Source organism: Bactrocera oleae, chromosome 2 (genome assembly GCF_042242935.1).
Source record: "Bactrocera oleae isolate idBacOlea1 chromosome 2, idBacOlea1, whole genome shotgun sequence".
NCBI lineage: Eukaryota > Metazoa > Arthropoda > Insecta > Diptera > Tephritidae > Bactrocera > Bactrocera oleae.
Window position 1 is genome coordinate 76,744,557 of NC_091536.1, and position 26,964 is coordinate 76,771,520.

The following is a 26,964-nucleotide window of genomic DNA, read 5'->3' on the forward strand; positions in this document are numbered from 1 at the left end:
ACTGTAGAAGGCAAGTTCGACGTGAACACTGTCTAATAGGCTTGCAGGTGATTAAGCTAAAAATTCCAGTTGGTGAGTTGAAAATATTTATACTTTCTCCTTGACTAGCCAGCTTCCGGTAGATTTCGGTTGCTATATCTCGGACGTAATAATTTCGATGAACCGATATTAGCCGACTCGACAAATTTGCAAAACTTTGCGCTTATTTCCCTTTGTCGCCCCTAACCTTTGTCAACATAACCCTTTTTAAATGATATCTTCGAGGAATAATTTAAAATTAATTTTCTGTCTTTATTACTCCTCTAATAAAATATAAAGGGCTGTAGTCTTTGCGCGGTCCCAGGTGATTTCCACTGATTCGCGCAGTCTTTTGATGCATACTTAAGAGTGCTTGATGGCACAAAAGAAGGCGTTTTAACTGTCAGAGCTGGATCTTAGCGATTATCAGCCCATTAACCTCACCTAACTTCAAAATGGACAGTCTTAAAAGATTTTCCCCACTTTGGCTACATTGTAGCGTTATCAAATTTTTTAAACGATATCCTTTCGATACGATTATAAATTAATATTCTCTTAATATTTTTGAATCGCTTTAGTGACAAACAGCTTTGTCAGATTAAATTCCAAGTCTATATCAGAATGATTATTATTATTATTGTGTATTTCGCCAGAGTTTACGACAGTTATTCCTGCGGCAGCTTTACTCATTTTTTAATATTTTCAAGTTAGCATGCAACATTTTTATAAATTCTGCTCCTGGGGATCGTAGCGTTTGCTACAAGCGCAGCTGGTGGTTCTAAATCTTATTTTTAGATATGATGATAAGTAATGATTGGCATAAGCCTTCAAGCAGATAAATATTGGTCTTTTATTAGCTTGGAGCACCGGCTTCTGTTTGAAGACATAGAAACAAACTTTTTCTCTCTTCTTTTTGGAGGTCAGTAGATTGACAGAAACTGCATCGATTAATCTGCATTTTTATTATTAAAAACTGATGAAGACCATTCTTGTGAAATACACTGTACATATTTATGTAGCATATATGTATATAGTATTCGCTTATAAGGAAGCCTTAAAATAGGTCCGTATGTGTGTAAATAATTGCAAAGAAATTTATGTTTATACGCCGAAACGAAAAAATGGGGAAACATGCTTCCTTATTAGCTGCTGGTCGCTAAAACACAATATTAACACTAACCAGACAGGCAGACGTTCCTCCATACATACAAATAGACAGACAGACTGACTTTCGTATGTGAAGTAATTAATTGACAATTTTCCATATGTGTGGATCGCGTGCTGAAGCATTTGTATGCCACGCAGATACCCTACAAGAACAGTGACAATCATCTGACCGGTAGTATGACAGTCATAGCTGAAAAAATTTTGTCAGCGCGCAAACCAAAGTTTCTATCATTTTCTTAAGAGCCTTGTGCAAAAACTGATGTAAACAAACGCATGTGTGTAATTTTGCATCTCCCTTTAACACATGGTTATTCGGAATTGATTCATTGCTGATCATAAATCCTGAGTCATTGCTGATCATAAATCCATCAAAGCTGCAATTTGTCAGTTATAACTGTATATCTACCACAAGTGAATAATACAATTTTTATTTCCTTAATTAATTCAAAACTTTTAAGCTTAAAATAAGTTATAAAAATATGCATAAATATTATTAAAAGAGGAGTGCAGCAAAAACATAATTAACTAATATATTATGAAAAGAAATTTTAACATCTCATCAGTCTATGCTTGCTCCACTCAAAGGTCTGCTGTATCGGAATGTGTTTCGGAATTTAAAAATGCCTAAATAAAATAGAAAATTAACTAAAAATATAATTTTATTCGAAATTTAATAAAAACTTACGTATAATATATTTAAAAACTCCTTCATTACTTCACTTTTGGTTTTTCGCACGGACTAAGAGCTACATAGGTATTTCACAATTTCTCGAAACTCTTATTGAAATGTGTGGTGTCTCTTTTTGACGTATACAAAATTTGCTTTTGGAAACATAGTCAGTTTACTGTTGATTTGATTGTCAATGGTGACAGTACTAAATAATGCAGCTATTTCATTCTTACATATGTAAAGCTATAGTAAGCAATATAAATTGTAAGTGTCTCTTTTTACCAATAACAGTGACGGTCAAGTGACAGGTAAAATTACCGTCAGTACTGCCATCAAAAATGTGAGTGTATTAGTAAACCGATCAGTAGTTTCTTGAAGGGTAATATATGAACACATACTTACATATAAACACATAAATATGTATATATTTATTTTTCCATAATCACGTAACATATAAAAATAAATATTTTGACTTAATTTTTGATAACTGTGTTGTCAGTAGCAAAGTTTATTATTCCCTGAACAGGGTAGATTAAGTTTGCCACTTGTTTGTAACACCTAAAAGGAGATCCTATAAAATTTGGATCCGATTTGGCCATGTTGTCTGTCTGTTCGCCCGTCTGCATATATACAAACTAGGCACTCAGTTTTTGAGAAATCGATCTGAAATTTTGCAACCGCCCTTTTCTCACCACGAAGCTGCTCATTTCTGGGAACGGCCGATATCAGAAAACTACGACTATATGCTTGCATGGAAAGCTTTTTCATTTGACGAGATATCTTCATGAAACTCGCTATGGGTTATTGCCTAAGGCAACGCTGCAATCGCCGAAGAAATAGTTCAGATCGTGTCAATATAGCATATATTTATCTTCGATACAAACTAACCGATCGATACAATGGCTTCGGTGCAGCCGAAATTAACGTTTTTTCTGGTTTTTAATTGATGATGAACTAAAACCAGGACGTGGTCGCGAAATCAACAATCGAATCTTGCAGCAGCCACAATGACAGCCAAAAATGGGCGCAAACACATTGACCCACAAAATTTAACAATTAAGCAACAAGTATCACGCCCCCAAACAAATGCCGACTAAGAGCTAAAGTCTTTGGTCTCTGGGGGGGGCTTGTGAGAATGGTATCTTCGTCGCCGCCGTCGTCACAGTAAAATCGGTAATGAGAAATTAAGACACCACATTTGGCGATTTGGCCCCAGGCGGGTCATTCGACCCTAACATTATTGCTTTTAGGGAGAAATCCGATTCGACATACAACGACAGCTGTGTGATTGTCGTCACGTATATTTATACTCTCGCAACCTGTTGCTACAGAGTATAATAGTTTTGTTCACCTAATGGTTGTTTGTATCACATAAAACTAATCAAGTTAGATATAGGTTTATGTATATATAAATGATCAGGATTAAGAGACGAGTTGAAATCCGGGTGACTGTCTGTCCGTCCGTCCGTCTGCCCGTCTGTCCGTCCGTGCAAGCTGTAACTTGAGTAAAAATTGAGATATCTTTATGAAACTTGGTAGACATGTTTCTGGGTACCGTGAGACGGTTGGTATTGCAGATGGGCGGAATCGGACCACTGCCACGCCCACAAAAACAAATAAATTGCCATAACTAAGCTCCGCAATAAGATACAAGACTGTTATTTGGTACACAGGATCCCATTAGGGAGGGGCATCTGCGGTTAAATTTTTTTTTTTAAAGTGGGCGTGGTCCCGCCTCTAATAGGTTTAATGTGCATATCTCCTAAACCGCTAATGCTATAATAACAAAATTCACTGGAAGCAAATGTTTCTAGCACTTATATTGACAGTGTAAAAATAGTTGAAATCGGGTGGCAAATCCGCCCACTCCCCATATAACGGTACTGTTAAAAACTACTAAAAGCGCGATAAATCAAGCACTAAACACGCCAGAGACATTAAATTTTATCTCTGGGATGGTATAAGATGACTTAATAGGAACCGCGTTCAAAACTAGACAGTGGGCGTGGCACAGCCCACTTTTAGGTGAAAACTCATATCTTGAGATCTGCTTAACCAATTTCAACAAAATTCGGTACATAATGTTATTTTCATATTTCTATATTATAGTGCGAAAATGGGCGAAATCGGACTACAACCACGCCTATTTCCCATATAACACCGAACTAAACCGAACCGAAACTGTTCAAGCCCCTAAGTACTAAATATGTGGACCCCAGTGCCTATAGTTGACCTTCTACCGAAAATATCAGTCAATCCACAAAGAAATCTCAAACGAGTGTACCATTTGACTTTGCGAGAGTATAAAATGTTCCGAACTTAGGCCTTCCTTACTTGTTTTTTATTGCTTTGCGTCTTTCGTGAGTAACTTTTTTCGTTTGTTTTGCCTGTTGCCGGCTGCCACCAAATGCGTCGAATGCGTCAATTTTAAGACCCAATTCTAAAGGCTCGCCAACAGTGCGAAAACACACGCAGATACGTCAAACTAATTTAATTTGCTCGGACAAATTCAATTAACACAGCAATGTGACTTGGAATATGGTACATAGCAAAATAATAAAAAAATAAATACAAAAACGAAAACAAAACCCGCGAAATGGAAACATTGACAAATACAGAACTTAATTAACAGCACGCAATGACAGTTATCTGAGCAAACTGAGTGCAGCAGCAGCAAAACAAAAGTCTAATCAAAGTTATTTAGTTATTTAGAAGAAAAAAGAAGCACGAAGCGCGTTCGCGAAGAAGGGATACAATATTGTCGATAGAAGAAGCAATGACAAGTAATTAAGTGTGCTGGATTGCTTTTCGGGCACATAATTAGCTTTTTTTGTTATCTCTGTAATGCTTGAACGAATTGCCCTTGGCTTTATAGATATCCAATTGTCAGTTGCAGACAGTTAAGGTGGTACATTATCATTTTATTTATTGATTTGTGAATGTTATTTATCAAAATTGACCCGGACTGGTCCATTTAAACTGTGCCCATAAACCAAATTGATGGACTTTTTATTCTCAACTGCAATACCATTCTGAACTCCAAGAGAAACAAAAAAAAAAACGTTAACTTCGGTTGCACCGAAGCTATAATACCCTTCACAAATACAAAAGGTTCCTTAGAAGAACTTGATTCCGCTCATTCCACTTGTATGACAGTCATATGCTATAGTGATTCGATCTAAATAATTTCTTCGGATATTCCATTATTGCCTGAAATAATGATCGTGAAGATATCTCGTCAAATGGAAACGTTCTTGTATGGAAGAACTTGATTCCGATCATTCAGCTTGTTTGCCAGCAATATGCTATAGTGGTCCGATATCGGCCATTCCGACAAATAAGCAGCTTCTTGGTGGGAAAAGGTTATATGCTAAATTTAAGATCGAAAGATTAGTTCGCGAATATACAGACGGACGGACAAATAGACGGACATGGCTAAATCAACTCAGCTCAACATGCTGATTATTTATGTATATATTTTATAGAGTCTCCGACATTTTCTTCTGGGTGTTAGAAACTTCGTGGCAAACTTAATATACCTTGTTTAGGGTATAAATATAGCAATGTAGAGAAAAACAAATTAATTTTGGCGCCAAACTGGCTGCAAACTAAACAAATACAACAACAAAATTTACATTCACAACAAAAACCAATAAAACGCCAAGAATCGTCTTCATCAAAAAGGCAAACGCACATAAATCTCGGGAATAACAAAAGTCATGTAGTCATGAGTGTTGCACAAAAACAAGTGTAAGTCTAATTTATGGATGTGGTGGAGGTCATCAAACGGATTTCAGCGTATGGAATTGGAAATACAGCTAAACTGGTAACATCCTTCTATAGTCAGCGGTGCCGGCGGCAAAGATTTGTGTCCTTTTTGACACATTTACAACAACTACAATATTACATGCTGAAGAAGTGTGTGCGTATGCATTAGGGTGGGTATAAGCAAATCGATCCTTTTTTTTTTACTTTAAAATCTGAAAAATTTGTTGTTAGATACCTCAATAAAATTGTGGCACCACATATGAGTTCATAATAATAATAGTAAGGTGCTTCACTAAGCAATTTCTTAATAAGGAAAAAATAGGAAACTGAAAAGCGGATAATCTTTCTATTAATAGTAAGAGCTCATACTTGGAGAGAATTTTTTTAGGTGTCTACCAATCAATTTTCCAAAGTTCCGAATGAAAAAATAATGATTTTTTTGACCCACACTAGTATGTATGTGTGCGTACTTATGGCAAATATGGGTATAAGGCGCATAATTTAGCATTTTTAAAATACACAGTTTGGATGTTTCGGTTATTGAAGGTATTTCAAACCCTGGTCTGCGGCAACATTGTAGCGAATAACAACCATGTTTGTGTCAATCTAATTTTAAATGTTAAAGAATTGAAGCTTAAATGTACCATATACACATATACATATGTATGTATGTGCTGCACTGCCACTCAAGTCTAAAGTTTAAAACTACAAAAACTAAAACAACAAATGAAACGTGTAAGCCGCCAAAGTGTTTATGACACTGCAGCGTGTTGTAGTCATTAGTGTTTGTATGTATTTATATTGTCTACCAAAATATACATATGTATAAGTAATGCTAAAAGTTTGTTTGTATATGCTAGTTGACCTTTCGTGCGCTCAAAAATAGGCGAAAAAGCTTAACTACTAAATTCTCACATCCATCAAGAAAAAGAGGTGTGCTCAATGCACTCATTTCAATAGGTTTGTATAATAATTTTATGTAAGTATGTGTGTGTGTGTGTGTGTGTGTGGCGCCGACAATGCGTATTTTTTAAAGAAATTTTTTAAATAGAATATAGTTGGATGGAAACAGAGGCAGAGGCAAGCCAAACAAATGCCAAATGTCGAGCCAAACACAAAACTACGCCGAATCATACATATTTATATGCCAACAACTGTATATACCTGTATGTGTGCTACATTTAGCATTTGAGTGAATAAGTAATATTTAGTTGGTATAAAGCATTATTTTTCCATAAGTGAATGCTATGTTTAAGCTCTCATCAGAACATAACTAACCGCGAGATGCAGCTCTTAGTGAGTTAAACATCAAGCATACTAGAATCTGTGTGGGTGTAGCCAATAGCACGCCGTATGAAAAGCTTTTTATAACTTGTGGCTCGCTACAAAAAATTTAACTCAAATAAGGAGTTCAAATGCAAAATAACACAGATTTTGAGGGCCACGAAGATTAACACAATCGAATCGGTATCGAAATGTTAGACGGCTGATACAACAAAAACAATATAGTAAATTCCCTTTTTCTCTTAAATTTCATTAATATCCTCGACTGTACCGAATTTTTTTTGTCATTCGTGACTTTCCAGTACCTTTTAAACGTGTTTTTGAGTTATATCTTAAGCTTAGATTAGACTTGGAAATGTCTTCCCGAAAAAAAAAATTTATATTTCTTGACCCTTTTTGTACAAAGTTTGACCCTGAATCCTCGAAACTTGTGAGCTTGCTATGTACATTTTATTATGTATATATATGATATATAAACACCAGGATTTTCTATTTATTAACATTTTACGACTGTAACTTACAATCGTAATTTTTTCTTCCAAGACCTTAATATACCCACGCATCTAGTCTACATGCATACATATGTATTTGCATGCTTGAGTTTTTACGTCCCTGAGCCAATCTAACGACAATTATGTATTCTAATGCACAGTTAGTGGATTAAATGTAATATAGATATATATAGATATAAAAGTATATAGTATTATGAATATGTTCTCACCCCAGTATAACAAGTTCGCCATATCGCACTCGCGGTTTGTCATGACCATCAGCATCGGCTTCGGCTAATATGGGAGATTCTGTGCCGTCGGTGCTATAATTAAGAAGAAAAATCGAGGTTCCAATTAGCATAATTTATTATTAGAAAAAAAATATTTTGAAATAAATTAAATAATTGAGCGTATGTATGTTAGTGCACAAAAAATATATGTAATAATATAAAAAAAATATGCTCTAAGTTAGTATTAAAATTCTAGTTAATGTTGAAACCAAAAGTAAATAGAAGTCCTTAACTTTCATAACAAAATCGCAAAATTATTTGTATACCCTGAACAGGGTATATTAAGTTTGCAACGAAGTTTATAATATCCAAAAGGAAACGTCGTAGACCCTATAAAATGTATACATAAATAATCAGCATGATGAGCTGAGTTGATTTAGCCATGTCCGTCTGTTTGTCCGTCCGTCTGTATATGCGCGAACTAGTCTCTCAGTTTTTGAGATATTGATCTTAAATTTAGCATACAACCTCACCAAGAAGCTGCTCAGTGCGCGTGGCTCCGTACCCTAAATGATTTCACACACACATACACACATACACATCTACACATCTTCCAAACCGCGTTAGATACATTCACCTAACTTGCTGAGAAGAAGTGATTTTATTATCTCTTCGAACTCTGTGAAAATGGGTTAAATCGGATTTTAACCACGCCCACTCCACATATAACGGTTATGTTGAAAACTACTAAATGCACTATAACTCTCTGAATAAATGAGACACAAGTATTAAATTTCAAAACCAGGATGGTAGAGAAGGGCTTTTTAGGATTTGTTGTGAAAATTGGTGTGAAATACTCAACCGATTTTAACCAAATTTGGTGTGTAAGTTTACCCATTACATTCCTATTAGACACTACAGAAATGGGTGAAATCGGACGACAACCACGCCTAATACCCATATAACAAACTTTTAAATTCCATTTGATTCTTTAACTTTACAGTATACAAATCAAATCATCAATAAAGTTATCAGAATAATACTTTGCACAAACAGTGCAAAAATTGCCGAAATCGCATTATTACTTATGCCAAAAATACTTCCATATACCTAACATAGATACAATTTTGAATCTCATTTTCATTTTATACCGCATCTATCGGTCAATATGTAAGAAATCTTAATGCAGTTTAGAAATAATATTTTTCTAATAACAGCGTATGATATTTGCTTAAGTGATTGAAACCACGGTGATACTTTCCGTAGTTTGATATAATGCTTTGCTAAAACCTGAAGCTGTTTCTTCGCCTTTCTTCCTTGCAAGTTGCAAGAGTATGAAATGTTTGGTTAGACCCGAATTTAGCTCTTTCTTACTTGTTTCTTTTTTTTATGAACGGTATAGTATTTCGAACCGAAGTTCGAATAAAGTTCAACACTTTTGGCAACAATTCTGAATTATATAAGGCGCTATTTATTATTATTCTCATTACCGTTATTAATAATTTGTTTCGTCAAATAAACTATACGTCAATAGGGCAAGCATTCGCTAATCAGAAAAGTTTTAATACTAGCAACAACGAGTTTTATTTGATATAATGGAAGTTTTTATTTCGAAAATAGCAGATATTATATAAAACTCACACACTTACATACATTCATGCATGCCATCGTTACAAAGTGCAAATAACTGTTCATCGACAGTGCTCAACTCTGGCATGTAGTAATTACATATTTGAAAGTAGTTCACAAACTCTCGGCGACGACCAACTGCAAAAGTTCCTAGACTTATTTATTTCTTATAATAATTTTACAACAACATATGAAGAAGGCAGAAAATATGAAAACTTGTGTTGTTGTGAACGGCGTAAGTGTATTCAACGAACTTGCAAGCTTTTGCCAAGCACTTACATCTATTTTACCACTAAAATTTCAATTAACAGTGACAATGGCAACAATAACAACCAGCAACAACAACAACAAATAGAAGTCAAAACAAAGCAACGCAACCTTTCACTTCCACCGCTGCCTGCTGGCTTGGAATGGCATTCAGCCACTTTTGTTTAATACTTGGCTATTGACTTGCCAAGTCTTTTGTGAGAAATGCAAACGCACACACACAATCACACATGTGAAACAAGAGAAGTAGGCTTTTTAAATTTTTTTTTTTCAAATGAGAAAAACAGCAATTGACACCCGAAGTCGTAAAAATTCATTCATAAACAAAATAGCAGCTCATGTGGGGCGCAATTCGCATACGAGCAGTATTTGCCGAGTCATGAAAGGGTTGAATAACAAATGGAGTAAGGCTTTTATAATTGTGGAACCTTAAGAAGTTGAGCTGTGAGCAATGCTGCTAATGCCGTTATAAAAATATTAAAAGCAAGAAAAAACTTCACTACAATACTCTTCACAGGTGCATTTCTTATGACATAATAGGGTATAAAAAGATATTTACTGAGATTTTGATTAGTCCGTTTTTATACCTGCTAAATGCTTTCGTAATCCGATCTGAACAATTTGTTCGGAGCTTGTAGCGCTGCCTCGGACAATAATGCATGTAAAATTTCGTGAAAATATCTTGACAAATAAAAAAGTTTTCCATACAAATACTTGATTTTGTTGGATCCATCTGTATGGCAACTATATGATAAAGTGGTCCGATATCGGCAGTTCTGACAAATGAAAAGTTTCTTGGGGAGAAAGGTAGGTGTGCAAAACTTCAAACCGATACCTCAAAAACTGAGAGACTAGTTCACGGCTCAGCTCATTGCGTCGATATAACCTTAAAATAGGCCCCAATGCAGTTATAAATTGTCTTCGCTCTCTCGAATAGTGCTCTCTTTCAACTGCTAGAACTACGTTCCACTTTTCCTACAGGGTAATCGTAAAACTTTTCATTCCAGGCCATGCTTAAGCTTCTTTATGTAAACTTGCAACTTAAGTTACGCAAAAAGCATTAAATGCAAAGGAATAACTGACTGACGTAGCGGTAAGTACAAGCAACAGTTGGAAAATGTTAACTACGCAAATTTTAGTAAGGAGAATACTAAGTAATAAAAACTTAGTAAAAAATGTTAAAGGAGTAATAATCAGAGCTGCAAACCGGTTTTCAAAATGAACCGTCTCTTTTTATTGGCTTTGAACCGAACCACGAACCAAACCGCATTTATTTTAAAATGCAAAAACCGAACCAGAAACGACTCAAAAAAATGGTTCGATTTGGTCTAAAATAAAAATCCCCAATAAACATTTTTAAAAACAAAATAATCTATAATATTATTCTATACACAAATTGAATAAAAATCATGACATTATCGTAAAATATTAAATACAAATAAAGAGGAAATAGTATAAATAAAGTATGCAACCGGTAATTTTGACCGATTCGTAGTTCTAGTGTTAAAAAATGAAATCCTTATGATAAGCTGGCACAAATTTTATTCAATGCAACGCTATGAGATGTCATTTTTCACTGTAATTTCAAATAATCGCGTTTGTGTTCTCAGAAGGTTGGCGTACTTTAAAAGTGATTATTTTTATACTCTCGCAACCTGTTGCTACAGAGTATAATAGTTTTGTTCACCTAACGGTTGTTTGTATCACCTAAAACTAATCGAGTTAGATATAGGGTTATATATATATAAATGATCAGGATGAGGAGACGAGTTGAAATCCGGGTGACTGTCTGTCCGTCCGTCCGTCCGTCCGTGCAAGCTCTAACTTGAGTAAAAATTGAGATATCTTTATGAAACTTGGTGGACATGTTTCTTGGTACCGTGAGACGGTTGGTATTGCAGATGGGCGTAATCGGACCACTGCCACGCCCACAAAACTCCATTAATCAAACACAAATAACTTGCCATAACTAAGCTCCGCAATAAGATACAAGACTGTTATTTGGTACACAGGATCACATTAGGGAGGGGCATCTGCAGTTTTTAAAAGTGGGCGTGGTCCCGCCTCTAATAGGTTTAATGTGCATATCTCCTAAACCGCTTATGCTATAATAACAAAATTCACTAGAAGCAAATGTTTTTAGCACTTCTATTGACGGTGTGAAAATAGTTGAAATCGGGTGGCAACTCCGCTCACTCCCCATATAACGGTACTGGTAAAAACTACTAAAAGCGCGATAAATCAAGCACTAAACACGCCAGAGACATTAAATTTTATCTCTGGGATGGTATAAGATGACTTTATAGGAACCGCGTTCAAAATTAGACAGTGGGCGTGGCACAGCCCACTTTTAGGTGAAAACCCATATCTTGAGATCTGCTTAACCGATTTCAACCAAATTCGGTGCATAACGTTCTTTTCATGTTTCTATATCATAGTGCGAAATCGGACTACAACTACGCTTACTTCCCATGTAACACCATTTTCAATTCCATCTGATTCTTTCACTTTCCACTATGCAAATCAGGTAACAATGATTATATCGGGGTAAAACTTTGCGTGAATAATGCAATTAAAGTATGCCACCTTGCGGCCAAAAATTGTCTAAATCGAACCAAAACTGTTCAAGCCCCTAAGTACTAAATATGTGGACCCCAGTGCCTATAGTTGACCTTCTACCGAAAATATCAGTCAATCCACAAAGAAATCTCAAACGAGTCTACCATTTGACTTTGCGAGAGTATAAAATGTTCGGTTACATCCGAACTTAGCCCTTCCTTACTTGTTTTGTAAATATTTTTGAAATTAGTGCGAATCCAGTACACAAAAGTTTTTATTTTGAACAAAATTATTACAAAAATGAGTGAATACATTGCATATGAAAGGAAAACATACAAATTTGGCGAGACGCATACAAAGAAAGAATGCCGACATTTCAGAGAAGATCGTTGGTGAAATTTCGAAGAAGAAATTCCAGAAGCACTCTACATTAAAATTTTCTTTCATTGAAAGTCTACATTTTTCTGTGTGTCTTCTGTACAAGGTTTTGTAATTAACGCTAAAAAGTTTTAAAAAATACTTTACAAGAATTTGATCTCAATTAGTATAAAAACCTGAGCCATTTGAACCGAACCGAACAGCGGTTCAGACATACGCATAAAACGGTTCTTGAACCGGTATAAGTATTTTCTGAACCGAACCGCATCGATTTTCGTAGCCCTGGTAATAATTGCGATATTAACATATTGGGACGTTCACTAAGTAATTTCGCTGGTGTAATTTAAACACGATTTTTTTTATTGTTTTACACAATATGAAATTAAACCAATTTAATCTTTCAGCAATAATTTACATCGACCAACGACTTTATTTTATCAACATCGGCTTCAAAAGGCCTTCCAGGACGTGGTGCATCCTCCAGACTGAAATTGCCGTAAAGAAATTTTGCAAACCAATTTTGGCATTGGCGTTCGGTTAACACATCTTCTCCGTACACATCACATAATTTTCGCCTTGCTTGAACCGCACTTTTACCCTTCTGATAGTAAAACAGTAAAATATGCCAAAAATGCTGTTTTCGATCTTCCATCTTCGATAGGGCACCAAACAAAAACTAAAAACCGTTCCAAAAATTTTAGTACAATTTTTTACAAACAAGCCTTACTATTACATCAGCTGTCGAAATATTTAACGGTATAGCGGTTAGGCGTGAAGTCGGCTGCGAAAAAATTCAATAAGATCAGCTGTTGTCATCAAACAAAATTACTTAATGAACGATTCAATACTTACATATCTATATTATTAAAATTAACATTATTTTCATTAAGTATCGCTAAAAATTAAACAAAGAGCATTTTAACCCACTAACTCTGATTCTTTAATATGAATTGAACTCATTAATTTCATTCATTAATTTAAAATTTATAAAGAATCATTTGAGAAGCGAGTAAAAAAAAGAGTTAAAATTTCAACCCATTAACGTTCAGCACAATGAAATATCTTCAACTTTTTCCATGCGGATCAAGAATTTATTAACTTGGAGTAATGGGCTCTCAAAACTATACACGCGTTCTTCCCGAAACCCTGTTTTCAGAGTCGGTGAGGAAAATTTCACAGAAACGTCTAGAACAATTGTTTTCATCTATTGTAATAATATATCTTTTTGGTTTTTGGATTTGAGTTAGGCTTAAGCAGAAAAGTCTCCTCACCGCCAAACACATTTTTTTCAAGGTGCTCCTGGAGATCGGCTATGCGATCTTGGGAAACAACATTTTTCAAAATGAATCACTAATTATTTAAGTAAATTATTTTCATTTACCTACATATTAGATAAAATGTCTGTTTAAATGAGCAAAGACTACCCCCGTAGTACATATCAGACAACATTACCCGGCTCAAAACTGACGCTCTCTAATACTACCTACCACACCTGAGAATACCACTCACAGCACACGCGGATATCGCCACACATGATGACTCCACATGCCAGCAACAACAAGGACTGGAACACCCGACATGCGATCGTACACTGCGGCGCGTCATCACCATACACGCTCTACAATCCGATCCGCGACTCGTGAATCCTCGACGCACCACTCTTTGATGTTGATACTTTTTAATTTACCTAACAATTTGTATATTATAATATAGTAAACGGATATTAAATATTATTAAACATACTTAAATATAATATTTCATGGAAACCTGTATTTGCAAGTGTTAGTGTATTATAAGAATCTGTGGTGTATTATTCCAATGTCCTTTAAAAAAAAAAATATCACGACAAAACGCGTTTTTTCTGACTTGGAAGAAGATATAACCCCTTAAATGATTTATTTGCTTAACTGTGAGATTAGGACCTCTCTTCTATTTGCCAGCTGTTCAAATTACAAAACTGTGTTTTCGAAATTACGAAATTATAACAAACACTATATCTAAAGCTGCATCAGCTAAAAACTTGGCGACTTTCTCATAATTAAAACTAATTAACACCCTTGTGTTTTATAAACACCTACAATTACTCACATGTATATCTATATGAATGTAAGTTGTTGTAATTTGAAGGATTTGTTGTTGCTTTATTTCTTTAGCAGATTACATGAGCGATCAGTTAGCAACCAGCTTGTAACATATTTAGTTTATTAATTATCAGGTAGGAAAAGTGGTTCACTTTCTATTGCAAAATGCTTGTAGAGCACACATATGTATGTTTGTGTGTGTTTGTGTAAATGCACTTATGAAAATATTTACCTTAGCTCAATGCGGTTGTGTAAATATATATCGAACCACACAAAGAGTACTTAGTATGTGACTTTTTTGTATGCAAAATTTACGCCTATAATCTGTTTTCATGAGACAAGTACTAGAGTATATATTATATATGTATATGTATGCACTTATGTACATATGAGTGACTTTTATATGTAAGTATATTTGTGTATGTGTGACATTTTTATACGCACTCGATAAGCTTTTTGTGGTGAAAGGACTATTGTTCGGCAAAATCAACAAAACAAAGTAGATATACGCTTGTAAAGGTGCAATATTTACAACAACAAAAACACGATGTACGTTATATATAGCCGAGAGGTGATGGCCAAGCGTTCAACCACTTACGGTACAATTAACAACCGCCTGCCAACAAAGGAAACATATTCTACTCATGTGCATATGTGTATAAGGTGCATGTGAAATGGCAAGTATAAATAGCAAATTACTTCAAGGAAATATGAGACCATATAACTGTATAAAAAGAATGCAAATAAAACGCGCAAAAAATTTATGAAACTGTAGGAAGTTGTTAATTAAATATTGATAACACCGTTATATTGTATAACAAAGAGGTGTGTTTTTTAAACAAAAGCTAACAAAACGCGAGGAAGTGAGAGTCTTAAAAAACTGCGCAATAATATTGTGTTCGATTGTTTGCTTCGCTTTCATCATTTTCCATGAGAAAATGCCGTTTTAACTATGATTTTTTTCAGATTGGTAGGTCTCTGTGTAAATATTTTTGAATCGATCAGTGAATTGTGGAACTGTCATATTATAATTTTTCTAGAATTGGCTGCAATAAGATCAAAATATATTATAAATTATTATCAAATTCATTATCACCAATATTTGAATATATAATACAAGATTTAGTAAAACGAAATCCATTATTATACCCTGAACAGAGTGTATTAAATTTGCTACGAAGCTTGTAACACCCAGAAGGAAACGTCGGAGACCCTATAAAGTTTATATACATTAACATATATGATCAGCGTGACGAGCTGAGTCGATTTAGCCATGTCCATCTGTCTGTTCTTTTCTCCTCAAGAAGCTGTGCATTCCACTCGGAACCACTGATATCAAAACTGTGGAGAAATCTGCATAGAAGTTGTTCAGATCGGATTACTATAGCATATAGCTGCCATACAAACTGAACGAATGGGATCAAGCGCTTGTATGGAAAGCTTTTTCATTTGACGTGATATCTCCATGAAATTTGGCACAGGTTATTGTCTAAGACATTCAAAGTTTTAGCTAAAAACCCTATTGTGTAAAGGACTTCATCCATCTGAAAACACCTTGGAAATAACCAAAAAGAAGTTCATTGTACCAAAAAATACCCACATAAATAAGCTTAGTGCTGCTAACTTTAACAGCTCTCCACCCACTGCCACTTTCAATAGTCGACATGAAATTTAAGCAGCAATTCAGCAATTAAGCTGTTTATTGCCGTTGCAACAATTTAAATTGCATATAAAATTTCAGCAAATCGCAATTGAGCGAGCGAAAGTCAAAGACAATGCGACGGAGTCTAATAAAAAACAAGTAAGGAAGAGCTAAGTTCGGATGTAACCGAACATTTTATACTCTCGCAAAGTCAAATGGTATACTCGTTTGAGATTTCTTTGTGGATTGACTGATATTTTCGGTAGAAGGTCAACTATAGGTACTGGGGTCCACATATTCAGTACCTAGGGGCTTGAACAGTTTTGGTTCGATTTAGAAAATTTTTGGTCACAAGGTGGAATACTTTAAACGTATTATTCACGCAAAGTTTTACGCCGATATAATCATTGTTGCTTGATTTGCATAGTGGAAAGTGAAAGAATCAAGTGGTATTTAAAATGGTGTCATATGGAAAATAGGCGTGGTTGTAATCCGATTTCGCACTATGACATAGAAACATGAAAAGAACGTTACGCACCGAATTTGGTTGAAATCGGTTAAGCAGATCTCAAGATATGGGTTTTCACCTAAAAGTGGGCTGTGCCACGCCCACTGTCTAATTTTGAACGCGGTTCCTATAAGGTCATCTTATACCATCTCAGAGATAAAATTTAATGTCTCTGGCGTGTTTAGTGCTTGATTTATCGCGCTTTTAGAAGTTTTTAACAGTACCGTTATATGGGGAGTGGGCGGAGTTGCCACCCTATTTTCACACCGTCAATAGAAGTGCTAAAAACATTTGCTTCTAGTGAATTTTGTTATTATAGCATTAGCGGTTTAGGAGATATGCACATTAAACCTATTAGAGGCGGGACCACGCCCACTTTTAAAAAAAAAATTTTAACTACAGATGCCCCTCCCTAATGTAATCCTGTGTACCAAATAACAGTCTTGTATCTTATTGCGGAGCTTAGTTATGGCAAGTTATTTGTTTTTGATTAATGGCGTTTTGTGGGCGTGGCAGTGGTCCGATTACGCCCATCTGCAATACCAACCGTCTCACGGTACCATGAAACATGTCTACCAAGTTTCATAAAGATATCTCAATTTTTACTCAAGTTAGAGCTTGCACGGACGGACGGACGGACAGACGGACGGACGGACAGACAGTCACCCGGATTTCAACTCGTCTCTTCATCCTGATCATTTATATATATATAACCCTATATCTAACTCGATTAGTTTTAGGTGATACAAACAACCGTAAGGTGAACAAAACTATTATACTCTGCAGCAACAGGTTGCGAGAGTATAAAAAGGGAAAATCTGGCGCCTTCTTGCGCACACCAGCCAGGCCGGCGGCAAAGTGGAAGAGAAGCATTAAAACCGACGATGATATGATGTTACGGTGGCGTATAGCGGAACCACCCACATTTGTATGCGGAGAGAGAGGGAGTGAGCGAGGCGAACACACGCATACTTCTATGGACACTACGTAAGCAGCTAAGTGCACACGAGCAACAACAACTCTTCGGTGAAAGCGCAGTCAATATTCGCTGCGTTGCGCCCAGACCCGAAAAATACACCCTCCGCAAATAAACCGGTGCCGGCGCAGCGGACAGACATGCATGTATGTAGACAGCCTACATCGATTTCGTGTCACATTCAAACTTGCTCCCCATTTTTACTATGCCATTTCTAGACAATTGACGACCTCGAGTGGAGACAACAGGGGATGGAGACAGCGGCTCATATGTTGCTGCTGGCGTCTGACTGCTTGTGGTTGCTCAGGGAAGGGACATGGGTATGTACGAGGGTGAAATTATGACTGCATGTATATACATACGTAAGTATGTGAGTATTTGCGATGGCCACTTGAAAATCTGCAACGCAGACAACATTCGCCTATTTAGAAAATAAAAATAAAATACCAAGCAACAACGGCAAATAAGAGTATACACCAGCTGCAACAACAACAACAAGTAGAAATAATTCACTTGCCGCCGTGTATGGATGCGCGCCCATCTACAGAAATGGTTGTCTGCCGGCCTACCTCTCCCGCTGCCGCTCTTTCGACGATGTAATATGAGCGCACCATTAAGTTATATTACCGTTGCCAAGTACGACAGCTGGTCGGGAAGGGTGGGGCGTTGAGAGATGTATAGAATGCAGTAGGCGCGGCAAGTAACCATATACTATATACATATATATATGTATGTATGTATAGCAAAGCGCCGACGGCATTGACTTCTCTAGTAGAAGGTAGCCAGGGATATTGCGAATAGCAAATTGGTAAAAGCAAGGCTAAAGCAAGTGGAGAGAATAAAATTGCAAAGAAATGAAAAATTGAAAACAAAATTGAGCAAATTAAGTAGAACAAGCCAGAACGTTGCGACAATTTGAGATTTTCTACATTTTAATTTCGTTAAAGTCTCACGTTGGGTCGTTGCCAGAGCGCGGGCTCATCTGCACAGCTCTTCCAACCGAAAACGTATGGCTTTTGTGCGTCACCCTGTTAGTAAATCAAAAGATCAAATAAGGTAAAAGAATTGTAAGTGGATTCATTTTCGGCTTAATGAGGTCGTCGTGTTCAGCGTGACCTCAGCTCAACTCGTGTGCGAATTGCCCCCGAAAAACATTAATAGCTACAAATTTCTAAAATTTTTTCCATTTGTATCAACATAGTAGTTGAAATCAGTTTGCACTCGTAAAAAACTAGATTAGAGCGCACTCCCCCACTGCCTTCGCCTGCCTATCGCATCGATGTGTTGTGACATTTTCGGCACAGACAACACTTTTGCTGGCACCGTGGCATACTTCGATTGTCTCTCATTTGCTGTCAGCTCTAATTGTCACACTGCAGTTTGCGTTTCTTCTATTTTTCTATTCTTTTTTTTGCCTTTTTGTATTTAAATTTTGCTCTTAATTGTGATTCTGATTGCGACGCCGATTTGCGCTGATGAAAAGATAGGCAACGGGCACATGAACTGACGTGACCGACACGCTGTGTTGCTTTGCTGCGCTCAAGTGAGCGGATCGGTGATGTCAGCAACCCGCTGCCCGGCCGGCAAGTGATGGGCGTGTGGGTGTTTTGCGTAACTGCCGGTGATTTTATACCGGCATTTATAACGGAGGGAATCTTTGGAGATTAGTGTGCGGGAAATTTGCATAAAAACGAGTTCATATAAAATATTAGTGATGGACAATTTGGACGACAGGAATGATTTTGCAGTTTTAAGCGTTTAGAAGATATGTGAAACCATAAACAATTATGTATCTCTCTCAAAATGAGGCTTATTATGTTCACTCACTACACGTTTAAGAATTAAAAAAATTATTAAGACTGGAATTGGTTACATTTCATCTTCTTGAGTGACAGCCGACTCATTTTACTAATCTAAGAAAAGTATAAATAAACCAACAGAATTTTTGAAACGCTCTTCTGATGTGAACCGTATTCCAGTGAGAGCGTTATACATTGAACGAAACCAATGGTAGTCAGTAGGGGCAAGGTCTGGGCTATAATGCGGGTGAGGAAAAATTTCCAGCAGCGGTTTTCTTAATAGTTTTCAACCAATCTTGCATCATGAAGTCGAGCGTTGTTATGATGAAAAACTATTGCCTCGTGTCTAGTCGCGAACTCCGGTCGTTTTTCAGCATTCGCTCGCTTTAGTTTGATATGTTGTTGTAGAGTTTCCCCATTAATGGTTACACCCGATTTTGGAAGTTCATAATACAGCACGGCCGTCCGATCCCACCAACTACAGATCATTATTACATTGGCGTCATGGAAATTCGGCTTTGCCATTGATTTGGTTGGTTGGCTAGCTTTCACATATGATTTTTTGCATTTAGAGTTATGGTAATGATCTATTTTCCTTCTTCGTCTTTCAAGGCAAAATTACCATTTTTAAATTGTGCAAACCACTTTTCGCTCAGCTAGAACATGTTCACCATAAACTTCGTGGAATCTATATGTTATAGTGGTCCGATATCGAAGATTCCAAAAAATTAGTGCTAATTCTTGGGAAGAAGAAGACATGTGCAAAATTTTAAATCAATATTTGGAAAACTGATTAACTACATACTATTGTTGTCGGATCGAAAATTGTAGCGTTGCCTTGAAAAATAATCTGTGCCGAAATAGGTGAAGAGATTTTATCAAATAAAAAAGTTTCCATACAAAAATTGATATTATTAGACAAATGAGCAACTTCTTTTCAGCAAAATTTCGAATCGGTACACCTAGGGACCCCCTTCTCATTACCTTGGAGACAATTTAAACGTTGGAAATGGCTCCCCACATCGTGTACGTGGCATGTATGAAATATTATATCTATATGTCAATAATACTGGGGCATTTTAAGTGTTCAAATATTACAACTGTAAATTAAAACTCGTCGAAGCAGCATCATATAAAAACATCATTAAAGTACCATTTCCGTTATAAAGAAAAAAGAAGTATAATAAAATGAGAAATCGTAAATCAAATTTAGCTACATATAATAAATGCTTATCAGCAACTAAGCCGATTTCGAAAGTGAAAGCAACTCGAATGTAATGTTTAATGCAATCAAGAACGCTCGTACGTAACAACCAACGTATAGATGCACATACACACCAACTTATAGACGACAACAAAGCTGTTCAAGTGTGTTGTAAAAAAAACTAGTAATTTGTTGCTCGCAAAAAGCGAATTGAACGAAATCGCAACTTAACATTGCCTTAACATGCCACTGTTAATTTATTTGATTGCAAAATCCGTTTTTTGCTCGTGCTTTTATTTTTGCCTTTTGCGGCAGCAATGTTTTTCTGCAATTGCAGCTAAAGTCACGCTTGCGCAAACAGCAATCGGTGCTGGTGATGCACCAGCGAAAAATTGTTACACAATGAAAACACAAATGAGCCGAACTCATTGCTCTGTGTGCGTGTGTGTGTATGTGCTTGTGGGTGCATGGCGGCTTGCGAAAAACGGTTTACCTCTTGTTTTTGCTCCGCTTTTATTTTCACTGAATCATCGTGGTGGCTTTGGCTGCGTGGCCTGTGGCGGCGCTTGGCTTTGCTGGCACCTACTTGCCCCCTCTTCCTGTTGCGAGCGTTCGATATAACCGATTTTTTATTGACATACTTTTATTGTTTACATCGACTTTTATGATGCGTCGTAGTCAAATGCAGCGAAAAGCAGCAGGAGGAATTTTGTTCGAAATTTATTAAGGCGAGTTTATGTGGTAAGAGAAGGAAGAGAAGATTATATAGACTAAGCAGTGGAAGCAGATAAAATACTTAGCTAAATGAGATTTTCACAAACATATTTTAGGATTTGAACTCTGTTTTATTTATGTATGCATATGCTTCGAAAATAATGTAACAGCTAACGGGCAACAATTTAGATCCATAGCTACACATTTTCTGATCTCCACAATGCAATAAAGATAATAATTATAAATTTTTAATAATGAACACGCCATACTTAAAAATAGGGCGACTAACTGTATTCTGTTAATAAGAACTAGTTTTTTACATTAAAATTAAAAACATTTTAGTTATCTGTGGTATCTAACGCCCTTAGCCATCCAAGCAAACTAGCTGGAATAGAAATCAATTGCTGACTCAGATTTGTGATGGACTCAAAATGCTTTAACAGCGCATAAAGGTTTAGATCGATCTTCAAGTGTTAAGTTTATATCGAGTTAAGTTATATCTGTCTTCGAAGCAAACCTAACCCAACTAGCTTCGATTTACCAACACCTGGATTGCGGTATAAATGTTATAGTCGAGTGTAAGCAACTACCTATTATACCACTTTAAAGAGACATCCACATCTCATACTGAGTTCGACTAGGTAAGTTTGTTTTTGCCCTTACATGCAATTTTTTGACAAGGGAGCCATTTCTAACTATGAGTAGTTATCAGGGTGGTTGACATATTTGATTTTTTTACTATTTATTGACTTGAAAAACAGTTGAAACGTTTGAAGAATATTTATGGGGAAAATATTGTAAGAGTTTGGGAAGTGATAAAACTTGTTTCACTACTCTCAGTTCTTTTGAAATAGTAATAAAAGTAAATAAATTAGTAATATTACTGTAAATTTGGAGACTCTCTGGATTCAAATGCCACAATAGATAAAACAAATGCAAAATCAAGTTGTTAATGGCGGCTTTAAGCTATAATTTTCAGTTTATACAACTAATTTTAGCTCCGAAATCCTATCAGCGCCTTTAGGCGGACTAGGTTTACTATGTAAGTGTTCCGCCAAGAGGATTTTGAGGATATATAGAAATTACTACGTCAAATTTACTTTAATCCTTCAAGATTAGGCCGAGATTTGGTAGGTATGTAGGTAGAGTGCCTATCTGAGTCACATTGTGAAACCACCGGGATTAAAATCACCTCACTCTATTGTCTCCTCTGGTACTGGTACCCTATTTAAACTATTAATTTAAAAAAATATTTTGGTGAATTTGAGAGAATCATAAAATTTTCGAAAATATTATTTATTATTTTAAATGTTAGCAAATTGTTAAGATGTCAGGAATTTTCGTGATAATTTTTAAAAATAAAAAAAAATTTTGTATACTTTTGAAGAAAGAATGTCAGAAATTTGGTTTTTTTTGGCATTTCTAGACTCAACGAATATCTAGTTTTGGAATTTTTTTTATTATATTTTTTAGTTAGTGATGATTTTTACATACATTTGAATATTTAGATAATGCCTTTTGATTTATACTTAATACAAATTTTGTAAGAACTAAGGTTTTCGAAGTTGTTTACAAAAACTAAGGGATCACCCTAATAACGCTACAGTTACATAAAAAATGTATACATTTTGATAAATTGTATATTTAAGCATGAACACACTAAACATGCGACTAGCTTGTTCTATCCAAATTGTTGTTTTCAATCAAAACAAGGTCGCCGGCGCCAGTTAGAGCTCCAGCAGGTGTGTGTAGGTATGTGCAAGCATGTGCACGTGTGTGTGCGTATGCGCGAGACTGAAAATCAAACTCGGCTTTGCTAACCGGCTGTGCGTGCCGTGTCCTGTTGTACCTGCTTGTGTGCATTCAAATCAGCTGTTTATGTGAAAAATATCGATTTCCTCGCAACACGCCGAACTGCCGAGCCAAAGCATGCGACAACAACGTAGCTATGCAGAAGCGTTTGATTTTGTTTTGGTTTCTACACACTGTTTCATATATTTTAGTTAGCACGAAAGACTGGCGCTTGGCAACAAGCAAGGCAATTTGCCGGCAACAAAGAGTTTCGAGTTTTGGCTTAGCGGATATTAGACAGATTAAGGTGGTATTAGTGTGAGCGTATGTATGTATGTATATTCAAGTGCTAAAATGTCGCTTGGACGGCAATGGGCCAAAGGTAGGCCATCAATAGACGACATCGTAATAATAATGTACAGTTAATTGTGTATCGAAAACTGAATTATACAAATTTATATATGTGTGTGTGTGGGTGCATGTACGCTTAAGTACTTTATTAGCTTTATGCGGCGTTTATTGCTTTACAACAATGTGGGACACAATCGATTTTCCTTTTTGTTCGAGTGCTGAGCGTATTTCGATGGCTTTTTGCCTTTTGCGGTCATGCACAAAGCGAGTGTACGTTATATACATAAATGCTTATGTACTATATATGTGTAAGTGTGCGTTTGCTTGCATGTTTACTGATGTTGGTGGTCGATTTTGTGGTATGTAACCATGCAACCACATGGCATTGAGTGCATGCAAACGTTTAAAATTTTTATGTATACACTCTATATACACGCAATGTATACCCGGTGGTAAAATGGACTGACACCAGGTCAAAAACTATCGATTTACATATATGCCTATATACATATATAATTACAGTAAATATGTCAGAGCTGACAACAAATTTGTGGCATACATTTTTAGCTTGATATTTGAAATTGAAAGAATGGATAACTTGCACGTAACGGAATAATTACACACTGTTAAAAATCAATCGAACAAAAAACAAGTTCTTTAAATTCGGCAACAACGAAATTATAAAACCCTACACAGCTTTTTTATAGAATATAAGGGTATAGAAAGATCTTTATATTGATTTTGATAGGTCAGTTTGTATGACAGATATATGCTATAGTGGTCTGATAGGTACAATATTTACACAGATGTAGCGCTGCCTTGGAAAATAGTACATGTCAAATTTATTAAAGATATCTTGTCAAACAAAAAAGTTTTCCATACAAGTACCTGATTTTGACCGACCAGTTTATATTCAATCTAACAATTTGTTTGGACATAACAGCGTTGCTTTGGACAATAATCCACGCCAAATTTCGTGCAGATATCTCATCAAACAAAAAAGCTTTCCATGCAACTATATACTAAATATATTTTTAAGTACTTTCAAAATACGTTGTAGGATCAACATCGTATCTATCTCATCATATAAGGTACCTAAATATATCATCGGATCAACATCGCATCTAGAGGTTCTATGATACTATAAGGTAATATGTTTTTCAACGAGTTGTTTGAAGGTGAAGAGCAGAGAGTAATGAATCTTATAATTTCTATCCAGAGTAGAATTTTAAGTTAGCGTCTGTCTCTTGTAAATGTTGTTTTTATAAATATTCATAATAAAAAAATGATTTTCATAGCTACTCTATCTAAAAACAACTCCTTCAATTATGATCAGTCTATTAAGCTGAGGATCATGAGTGAGCGACTTTGCTATATTTGGTACCATGTGTGACTTTATTACGTATTTATTTGATTTTTTAATATTCCTGATTTAATGACGCTAAGACAAATGCTTCTTCTTTTTAAACAGATTAACTTTGCAAACAAAAATCGTATAAACAGTAATTTATGGGCAGTTATGAACGTTAGCTAACCATTAACTCTTTAAAGCAACAAGTTAAGACTGAAACTTTTCAAGCTTATAAACTTTTCGATAAACTTAATGAAAAATTATTTAAAAATTCAAGGACGTCTACCTACAGCTTCTGCACATCATATTAGTTTTGGTACATTCTAACTTAACCTCAAAATTTCACGCAATTATTTTCCTATATTAGATTACGCATAATTTTCGATTATACCCAACACGCAACCTTCTGAAAATATCAAATTTCTAGCTAAATAGTGCCGAAGCGATTCATGAAACTCAGCAGCGTTTTAAGGGAAGACATCACGTCTACATACATACAGGAGCACAACAACCTGGCGGAAGTAAGTCCTTGAATGTACTTGGGTAGTATTAAAAAAGATATTTAGCAGTAGGAAGTAAGTCCTTGAATGTACTTGGGTAGTATTGAAAAAAGATATTTAGCGTGTAATTAAAACAAAAGTATATAATAAAGCAGTGTTTGCATAATGGTGAAGGCGTATAGTATTACAGGCGCCCTTGTACTGCAATTTTTTCTCTTCTTTCGTTGAGCAAAAATCAAATTTGTTCCGTCACTTCCTCATCCTTATATAAAATAATACACAAATGTGGTTTACAATACCCTGTATTTCTGCTGCATTATTTTTTTTACTTGAAAATCATTTTCATACGAAATAAAATGATTTCGTTTGTAATAATATCGCGAATTTATTAACGCGCTGTTGCTTAATTGCTTGAAATCACGCAGACGGGTAGCGAATTTGCAGAACATGAAGACTCAGAAAATTTATACGAAATGCAAACTCGCTTACGACTTGCAAGAAAGTATTGTTGAGGTGAATGCTGAGAAATGCGACGGAGACTGCCGAAAGTAAAATATTAAAAGCAGTGAACATTTTTGTTCGAACGCATGAGATTTGTACTACAAAAGCTGTAATCGGATTCTGTGGTTGTGTGTCTCTGCTAAAGGGTCTAAATGTAGGCAACAATTTGTTTTTGTGATTTTGTTGTATACTAAAGGTATACCGTTATTCTTATTTGCGGGGTGTAATGGTTTTCTTGAACAAAAAGACTTAGTAAAAAAGAAAATATAAGAAAAACAGAATATACATAGCCAGTCGATCTTATATGTACTTTTCCTCAATCGGCTCATGAATAGTAAACTTCAAATCATCAAAAAATAGGGCTATAGGAAAAGTTGAAATTTTCACTAAAAATTTATAACAGTGCATGGCTTAAGTTGAATTGAGTCGTTTAAGGATATATATCTATATACAGTTTCTAAAATCTTTTTTGAATATTTGCAGAGACAATATCTTTCAAGCTCACTAAAATAATACAGGACCAATGAGAATCAAAACCTTATTACAAAAATACTGAAGTTAAGACTTTGCGCTGGGGTTAGAGAATTCGGAAGAACATCATAACAAAAACCAAATATACATAAGTACATATATTTAGAAGCAAAATAATTGGTATTCATGCGGTTGCTAAGCCCAAATTTCCGCCAAAATCGCCCAATTATTGTATTTAGATAGAGACTTGATATGTACGTATGTATATGTGGGCATGTGTTTTGGATTTAGGCAGACCCATTATTTCCAGCGCACATTTAGCCGCAAGCTTTTCGGCCGCAGCGATAATTATGATTATTAAGTGCAAACATGGCATACAAACAATGAACTAACTAAGCTTTCAAGAATAGGGAAATACACATACATATAAAAGTGTGTATATGTATATAAATAAATAAATGAGGGAATGAATAGGCGCAATTTATAAAAGATTGCTCAGTAAAATTTTGCGCAAAAAACAAAAGTAAAAACAAAAATAAAAAAAAACTAGAAAAAAATTAAAATCGCTAAGCTCTAAGTTTTAGGCTAAGACAAATCAAGAGAGAAGAAAACAC

At 35.6% G+C, this 26,964-nt stretch overlaps 1 protein-coding gene across 2 annotated transcripts in view; it reads right to left on the reverse strand.

Annotated features, from left to right (window-relative positions):
* Pli (E3 ubiquitin-protein ligase pellino) overlaps positions 1-26,964 on the reverse strand; it is an 85,217-nt gene that overhangs the window by 14,804 nt on the left and 43,449 nt on the right. For both annotated transcript variants that reach the window (XM_036367952.2, XM_036367954.2), the window contains exon 3: positions 7,629-7,721. In XM_036367952.2, coding sequence (XP_036223845.1) covers positions 7,629-7,721 — 93 coding nt within the window. The remainder of the gene's footprint in view (positions 1-7,628; positions 7,722-26,964) is intronic.